General features: G+C 43.4%; 1 protein-coding gene across 1 annotated transcript in view; it reads right to left on the bottom strand.

Moving 5' to 3' along the window:
• Positions 1-1862: 1862 nt before the first annotated feature.
• Positions 1863-9448, bottom strand: part of AFG1L (AFG1 like ATPase) — a 90037-nt gene continuing 82451 nt past the window's right edge. The window contains exon 13 of the mRNA XM_084827235.1: positions 1863-2269. Within this exon, the coding sequence (XP_084683361.1) occupies positions 2264-2269 (6 nt within the window). The 3' untranslated portion in view covers positions 1863-2263. The remainder of the gene's footprint in view (positions 2270-9448) is intronic.

Here is a 9448-nt window from a genome sequence, read left to right as displayed (position 1 = left end):
AATAACAATTACAATTCTAGAATGTTGCATTTTGCTTCTATTCCACATACGAACTTTGGGAGATTTTTGAAAAAAATCTATCCTTGTAAATCTGTGGTTAGGAAGGTGTGGCCCTCCGATTCTTGTTGGGCTGCAGCTTCCCTAGCCCGCATAGCCAATGGTGAAGGATGATGGGAGTGGCAGTCCAAGAACATCTGGAGTGCCACACATTTCCCACCCATTTTAAACAGTATGGGAGTGAGAAGGCTGGCAGCAGTGACTGGTCCTTGCCACATAGTTTCCCTTACAGCAAGTCAACAGTACAGTTTTTCTTTCTCGGTTCTTTTGTACCATCCCCACCAATTCCAAGAGCTGTCCCATGGGCGACAGGTGCACCTTGTACTGTTGGTTTTTTTTTTTTTAACGGGTTTGTCAAACAGTTTTGTTGTTGTTCTAACATATCAAGAATTTAGAAGCAGGTATAAAGCATGGAATGGCAGTGTGGGTGGGATGGGGAGAAGAGAAATGTTAGTTATGTGCTTCACAGCTGAAGGCCAGCTAAAGGGGACCCCCATAAGACCAGTAAGTCCAGTGTCTACAATTACCTAGCTGTACCAGTCGGGGGTTTACTCCTGAATATTTGGGCTGGCTTCATAGTTGCTCATTCCTTTGTTCAGTGTCATCAGAGAAATGGTAGCTCAAAACCCCAGCAACTAGCAAAGCAAAATGAGAAGCCAGAAAAAATAGGGAGCAGGAGAGAAATATCCCCCCTCCCACTTCTCAACTTGTTCTCAGCATGTCTAGCTGAAGTCTACATCATAAGTGCAACTGCAAGCTGTACTGATAAAATTGCATATACAAACACATGTTCTTGATTCCTACTGGTCACCTTTGTCATTTGAAGCATTGTGCCAGTGGCAGGAGCAAACTTCATCTTGAATGCCACTGCAGCACAACTGGTGACACTGCTACACTGGTGTGCGGCACAGAGACCCTTCAGGTCTGTCCTGTTACGCAAGCACAGGGTGTATCACGATCAGACTTAAATATTTCAATGGTGAAGGCTAATCCTTTTGTTGTTGGGTGTTACTATTTAAAAGCAATGAAAGTATTCCAGCATTAAGTGGATTGTTAAGTGCTTACCTGTATGTTTCTGAGCCCAGTTTAAACTACTGTTTTTGACTTTTAAAGCCTTAAATGGTTTGGGACCAAATTACTTGAAGGACGCCCTTCACCCTTATCAGCCTGCCCACACTTCAAGATCAGCAAGAGAGGCACTTCTCACTTGTCCACCTGTGAGGACAGTTAGGTGGGTGAATACACGAGGGAGGGCCTTTTCTGCAGTGGCCCCACATCTCTATAATAAGTTGCCATCAGGGGTCTGCTAGGCCTCATCATTGCAGGCTTTTAAGAAGGCCCTGAAGACTTTCTTGTTTACACTTGGCTTCCCCTGATTATGTTTGATCAGACTGGGCTATAGCTGCAATTGTGTTGTAGGTTCTGTCTTATGCTGATGTTTGTTGTGGTGGTAATACAAGCAGCAAAAATTCCACATCAGCTTTTATTATGAATTTTATTATATGCACTTTATTGTACCCTGCCTTGGGAGGGCTCCTGTCCTGAAAAGTGGCCTATGAATGAATTTCTTGAGTAGGACAGTGACAGCAGCAATGGGGGACAGAGGAAAGACCACATGTGTTTTTTTGAGCTGTTGCAAACAAATTGAGTTGAACATGGACACTTGGTGGTGCTAGATGCTGGCATATGAAGTCTTCAGTAGAATACTCCCAGTGTCCATACGCTTTCTTGCAACTGTACTGAGGGACTGACTAAATATTTCCAGCTTTCAAAGAGAAATAACAGAATATCAATTTCAGAACATTATCTTGAAATGCATAACTTTATTATTTCAAATGGGACCATTATTATCAGTTATTTATACTTAACACATTTTGGGGAATATATTATTTTAGCTCTGTGTATAATGGCAAACTGCAACTGCAGTTAGTTATTTTTATCATGCTTAAATCTGATTGGAATGAGGTACACACATGATAAAGCAGGTTGTGGCTGCAATAGGATAGAACAAAGATGCCAACATCTGTGATAGCATCTGAGAATTCCAATCTCCGGAACTCTTTTGTGTCCAGCCATGGTTGCGTCCACTCCAGCCCTTTTCTCTGGAATTGCCATTTTTTGTTCACTTGCTTTTTACAGAAAATCCAAACAACATTGTTGTGAGTTCATTGGAGGCAGCTGTTTTCTGCTATTCTCCTGTGTTTGTTCAGATCTGATTTTGGGGGGGGGGGAATGGAGGGAATAAAACACAAGTGCAGCATGAGCCAATGTAGACAAGCAAAGAGTTATTGAGGCTTTTCAGGGCTTCTGTGCCTTTAATGAAATGTTTCCTGTTTGCAGATCCTGCCCATGTTTATGACTTCCTGTTGAGCACAGCTGGAAGATTACTAAATAGCTCTTTAATGTCCTCTTGAGTAGCCTCTCTCAGTAACCCCAGTGTCAGCTTCTGTTGGGGAGGGGGCCCTTGGGGGCAGTGGGAAGATTTTGACTACTGATTTCCTCTATTTTTTTTCATTTTTTTGTAGCAAATTCTTCATTTTTTTGTAGTAAAAACCACCACTTTGTAGAAAATTGGGGTAAGGATAAAGATATAACCCTTTACTAGGAGTCTAGGACTTGTTGCTAGGACTTGGGCAAACATCTTAGGGAGGAGGGACACTTGTCAGGCTGGCCTTTCCTCCCCACGAATCTCTCTTGAAATTCAGGAATGGCAGCATGGAGGTACAGGCTGTTCTTGCAAAGAACTATTATCAGCCAAAATGCTCACCTCTCTGTGAGGTCTTGAAGATACCGACCCTCATGGTTCAGAGCAGCGGTAGGCAACCAGTGCTGTCCAGATGTTTTTGGACTGCAACTCCCATAATCCCTGAACATTGGCCATGCTGGCTGAGGCTGATGGGAGCTGTAGTCCAAAGCATCTGGAGGACACCAGTTGCCTACCCCTGATTTAGAATGTAGACCTTTCTCTTGTTCCCTGTGCAAGTAGCCTTTATGGTGGTGGAGATCCTGGGTGCTGGAATGATGCATGGATATGGCCTGGGCTTGCTTTTCATAAGGCTAGAATATTAGGACTGGCACCACTACAGCATGGTGTGAAAAGGGGGCTTCATGCTTACAGTGCTTCTGGTGGTTGGCAGGGTAGAGTACTGGGAGTTGTGCACACCGGCTCCCCAGGTTGCATGCCTGTGGAGTGTCCACACCCTGCCTAGCCTACCTTCCATATGGTCATAATTATACGGCCATTAACACAAAGACTACAAATCTGGGAATGGCAGAGTTATTTCCCTGCTGAGAATGGTGTGAACAGCAAGCTAGTGACACAATGTCAAGCATACTACTACAGCTTGTTTCTGAGGAATGTTTAGCTAGAAGTCTCTCTCGGCTTGAGCACTAGGTAATGTGATGCTGCCACTTTGGGCTTTTTTAGATTGCCATAATTCATCCTGAGCAGCTTGTTGTGACTGCGTAATGGAGGGGCAAACATCTAGGTCCCGAGCAAGAGAATGTTAAGCTGCAGCTGACTGGCAACTAACTTGCCCCACCGTTTTCAAGGGTATATAAGCACGGCTAGCTTTCTCTGGAGTGATCATCCACACATGTTAGTTTTATAGGGAAATATTATTCAAAATGGGGGTTCTGTGGATAATGAAAGGCAGTTTGGGGCTGATCTTGACATTAGAAAATGAACTTTTGCTCTCATAAGTCTGATCCTGCTCCACTTTCGCATGCACACGTGACATAGGAAAAAAAGAAAACGGGTTTAAATTCAAAAATGTGCAAATCTTAGAAAGTAAATATTGAGGAATGCTATCATTTAAACTTTTATGTTCAAAACTTAGAAGTTGTTTACCCACCCCTACATGAAAGAAAGTCCAAACTCATGAGGGTTTAAATCATGCAGGTTTAAAAAAAGAAAAACGAAATAGAATTGGATCCAGATTTAGATATACTACAGTAGAACCAACTGAGACAAATCAGAGTTAAGTTTGTCACAACTAATTTAAGTCCCATTGGTGTCAATGAGTCTACCCTAAGTATAGGGTGCAATCCTATGCATGTTTAGTCCGGAAAAAGTCCTACAACTCCCATTGTTCACCAGCACTGCTGAATGCTGAGAGTTGTAGGACTTTTTTCTGTCTAAACATGCATAGGATAGCACTCAACGTCTGGATCCAACACTTACATTTTTAGTTCTAGTAAGCTTTAAAATGCAGAGTATTTAGATCCACTCACCATGAATATTTGCTATTCAAGGGGGGAAGGGAAAGCAAAATTAGGTAGAATTAAGTTCAGTACTTTACATAAAATGGAAAATATTTCAAAATGGATGAGGTTACAATTTCAGTAAGTCCCCTGTTCCATAATTACAGGTGCATTCATTTTCAACTTCTTTATAAAAGCATTTTAGGAAGTTGAAAGGGAAATGTTTTGCTTCTTTGTCACTTTAGACAAATAACTTACAATGCTCTCAGCACTGCAGTTGATATGGAAATCCAAGCAAAATTAGCAGATCTGTTGTAATTGGCATCAAAAGTTCACATCCAGAATATTAGGAGTCACAAGGAAATACGATTATGGGGAAAATGATTTGTCTTATTTCATCACAAAAGGCTATTTAATGCACCCCCCCCCATTCAACCTGCTTTGTACTTGTTTATTAAACTTGCTCAACCTGCTTCGTATTTCGTTATTAAAAAATATTTTTAACCACCCCTCATGCTAATAGATACCAAGGTGGTATACAAGAGGCATGAAAAGATTGAAACATGCCACAAATACAATACAATGAAACAACATCCGAAGCATAAAAACAACACAGCAGAGTGTACCTAAACTAGCTTTACAACTTTAAAATGCCTGGGCACATAAATAAGTTTTAAGCTGGCACTGGAATGGTAGCAACATCAGCCCCAGCCAAGCTTCTATAGCAGCCTTCCTCACCTTGGTGCCCTCCAGACAGCCAATGGTCAGGAAGCCTGGGAACTACAGTCCAAAACATCTGGAGAGCACTAGGTGAGGGGAGGTATTCCAAAAACAGAGCACCCCCCATGAGAAGGCCCTCTCCCTTGTTCCCATACAACTCACTTCCCCTGGTAGAGGAACACAGAGAAAAGACTTCTCTGAAGGGCCACCTGGCCTCAAGTGACACTGTTGGAGCCAGGAATACATTGCTAATCTCAGACACAGGGATGAGATAAATCTCTTCTCCCTGGAGAATATTTTTTGTACAGAGGAACATTCAATCAGGTGAACCCCCACTTGCAGTCTGCATAGGATTGTCTGGTACATTGCAGACACAGGTTTACAATTCTGTTAGAGCAGAGTTGGGCAACCTGTGGCCTTCTGGATGTTGTTGGACTCCAACTCCCATCAGTGCCAACCAGCATCGCCTATGACCAGGGATGAGGGGGAATTGTAGTCCAACAACATCTGGAGGGCTCCTGGGCCCCTAGCCTTGTGTTAGAAGTGCTGGAAGGGGGCTTCAAATCCATTACCAGTAGAGTTACTGGTAATCTATGCATTACATGAGAAGGGGTCTCCCCACTCCATATAGCCCTAATTAAAATAAAATAAAAATAGTTTTCTGGTCATTCCCATTATCCAATTTGCTAAAATGGCTGTGACTGAAAAGGTTTTTTTCCTCCTCAAGCATTAAAAAAATGTATATATTGCATTATAGGAATATAGCACTAGAACAGTGTTTAAGAGAGCAATCCTATGCCCCCTAGACAGCATAAGGGGGGGGGGATAGGATTGGCTGGTTTCCTGGCTATGAGGTTAGAGCCCCGACTCCCACCTTGTAGCCAGGAAACTGCACTGTCTGCCTCCTCCCTCTCGCAGCCAGTGCAGAGAGAACTGCACCGGCTACCTCTCCATGCTCAGAAAACAGAGCACAGAGATGGGTGAAAGGGGGCATTCCCGGTGCAGGGAGGGGACCGGGAAAGCTACTTTACATTCAATCCTATGCTTGCCCCAGCCTCCTTCCCTCTTCTTCCAAAGCACTGCTGCTAGATGGGCGAAATCACCTATCTAGCAGAAATGTAGGGTGGCTGGAGCACGGAGCACAGACCTGCTGGTGTCCTCTTGCCCTGCATGGATTGTGGCCAGCCTCTGACTTTGGAGACTGCCGACTATCTGTATAGGATTGCGCCCTCTGTCAGCTTTCCCCAACCTGCTGCCCTCCAGATGTTTTGGACTACAGCACCTAGCATTCCTGATAATTGGCCATGCTGGCTGGGGCTAATGGGAGTTGAAGTCTAAAACATCTGCAGAGCACAAAGTTGGGGAAGGCTGGCCTACAGAAACTGTTAAGGAGACGTAGCTCTCATGGATTTCCCTTCACTAGCCTCCTTGACTTGAGGGTATAATCTGAGTGCTGAGCGCTCCAGGTTGGGGAAGACTAATTTAAGTGGCATTTCCCTAATATTTATTTTTTTTAAATGTATATATACTGCTGGGAAAATGCTTTAGCACTACTCAATATATACATATGTGTGTGTGTGTGTGCGCGTGCGCACGCACACACACACACACACGGGTTCTTAAAAGATCCAGGGCACAGGCCCATAACACAAATTTGCGTCTGTCTGTCTGTCTATCTTTATAATATGTCTGTGTGTAAGTGTGTGGTGTGTGCATATGGTGTGCTTGCACATGTGTATAGATTACATACATAAGAAGTGTGCACTGACCCCCCCACCCCACTTCAACTCAGACCCCAATTCAGCATTTTGGAAAACATCCCGCTTCTGCTCAGGCCAATTTGTAGTCGGACCATTTCAGCTCAGCACCAAAACCTGAGTCAAGGTTTGGAAAAATGAGTCTTTATGCTTCTTGTTGACTACCATTGGAATTTTTTTAAAACAAAACTAACTTTTTCTCTTGGTCAGAACTGGATGATAATTTCAGGTATAGTAGCCCCCTAGAAGGGGATTATACATGCCCAATTTCAGAAATATGGGTGCAGGGTTTATATTTTGATTTTCTTTTAAAGGAAACTGCCAATAATTTTTTTATTACTTGGAAGAATTGGATACACATTTCAGGATTCATTGCCCCATCAGAGGAGATCATGTCTCCAAATTTCAGAATGCTAGCCACAAGGATTTTTGTGCAAGGGTGGCCTTGGCATTTTGAGGTCTCCAAAAGAGGACATAGTAATCTCCTTATTTTCCTTGTGGACCATTGTTCTGAAAATTACAGACAGCCTAGAGTTGTCCCTGTGTCCCTATGTAAGAAACCAGAAAAGTTTCAGAAGGATAAGTGCAGCAGTTCATGTGGAAGGGGAATTCTCCAGTTTTGGGGAGGGAGTGATTTGCTTTCCCTTCCCCCCTTCCCCAATACTTTTTTGGGTAAATTTGTATGAAAATGCATAGGTCATTAGAGGTGTCTCCCAGGCAAGAAACCTGCAACATTTGTTTGTTTATTTATTTATTGCATTTATACCCTGCCTTTTTTCCTCTTGCAAGGAACCCAAGGCGGCTTACATTATCCTCCTCTCCATTTTATCCTCACAACAACAACCCTGTGAGGTGGGTTGGGCTGAGAGTCTGTGACTGGCCCAAAGTTACCCTGTGAGCTTCCATGGCCAAGTGGGGACTAGAACCCAGATCTCCCAGCTCTTAGTCCAACACTCTTGATATACATACATGCAAATTTAGAATAACTAGAATTTATTTACATTTCACCAATATTAGCAGGAGGGGAACATGGGTGGGAAGGTGCTATTGCACTCATGTTCTACTTGCGGGTTTCCCATGGGCAGCTGATTGGCCACAGTGTGAACAGAATTCTGGACTAGATGGACCTTGGTCTGATGCAGCACGGTTCTTCTTATGTTCTTAAATAGAGAGTGCCTCTGAGCATGTGCAGAATGCCTTTTCTTTCACCACTGAGCACTTACATTCTCCCCCTACCAATTCTATTCCCTTCCATGCAACCATCCCTCCTCATCCTACCATCCTCCAGCAACTCTTCATAAAAACAGATGTCTTGTTTTGTGCAACTCATCTCTACCTCCTCCTTGTTATGCAGAAGCTCTCATTGTATCTTCCTCCCCATAACTTCATTTGTGCCAAGACTTCACCAGGATTCAGCCAATGAGTCTGTTTTCAAAACTAGGGCTAAGTTATGGAGAAACTCTGAGCATGTACTAAGTGCCTTTCCCTCACCACTGAAACAAAGTTCATGCAAAAACAAACACCAAACCCACAAATGACAAAACATGCATAGGACTGAGCTGAAAGGGCAGTCACTTCATTAGGTGGAACTGGGTAGGCACTGTATTAAGCCTGCAATACCATGCTCACAACTCAGGACTTATTTCTGAGTAAACATGCAGAACATCAAAGTGCAAACATCCCTGCAAAAGTAACTTGTGCTGGAATCCTATGCACACTTTCCTGAAGGGAAGCCTCATTAAGCATAATGGGGCTTCTGAGTAGGCATACATAGGCTTGTATAAATGAGCAGCATTTATCTCCCCTCCACTTAAAAAACAAACCAAAACCTCCTATTTTTATTAAAGCTTTCTGTTCAGAGGAACATAGGAAGCTGCCTTGTACTGAGTCAGATCCTGGGTCCATCTAGCCCAGTATTGTTGACACTGACTGGCAGCAGCGGCTCTCTAGGGCTTCAGGCAGGATTCTTTCCTAGCCATACCTGGAGATGCTGGGCATTGAACCTGGGACCTTCTGCATGCCAAGCAGGTGCTCTGCCACTGAGCTATGGCCCTATTGCTGGATAATGGCAACTGACAAACAAAGCCCCAGATTTGTTTCTCTGCAACCACATGAACCCACTTTTCTCAAAGAGTGAGAAGGAGAAAACCCAACCCTCTTGTCTGTTTGTATAAAGTCAAATACAGTTCAGAACTTCTCTTGCCCACCGAAGAGAATTCTCTTTAAGAATTTCCCAAGATATGCTCTGGGTGGAATAAAGTAGAGAAAAAAAGAACAGGATAGGGGCGGGAAGAAGAAAAGAATGGTGACTGGAAATGCAGGGGAGGGGGTAGAGAGAATTCCCTAAGCCAAGTGGCTCCTTTCAGAGAGGTAGTGCTTCAGATGAATTTAGGAGGCTGTGGAGGGTTTGTAAGGATTGCACATACTTAAATGAGCTTTATGAGGTGAGGTGGCTGAGGGCTTTTTCTAGCTTTTTAAAAACTGTAGAACCTGTTTAAAAGCCTTAGCAGTTCCTCGCTCATGATGCCACATAGTCCTAACCCTCCTTTTGAAATAATTTCAGTCCTACAGCTTTTTAGGAGAAATTAAAGTGGAGGGGGAGAAACAAGTGTGTGGAGGCTGATTGGATCCTTTGCTGTACTGAAGCTACTAAACTTCTGCAGAAGCCAAAGTTTCCGCTTTGGGGCAGTAAAATCAGGTGCTGTGTGAAA

The sequence above is a fragment of the Heloderma suspectum genome, chromosome 1 (assembly GCF_057233095.1).
Source record: "Heloderma suspectum isolate Gila_16-S chromosome 1, 16-S_ref, whole genome shotgun sequence".
Classification (NCBI taxonomy): Eukaryota; Metazoa; Chordata; class Lepidosauria; order Squamata; family Helodermatidae; genus Heloderma; species Heloderma suspectum.
This window is presented reverse-complemented; position numbering and strand designations above follow the sequence as displayed.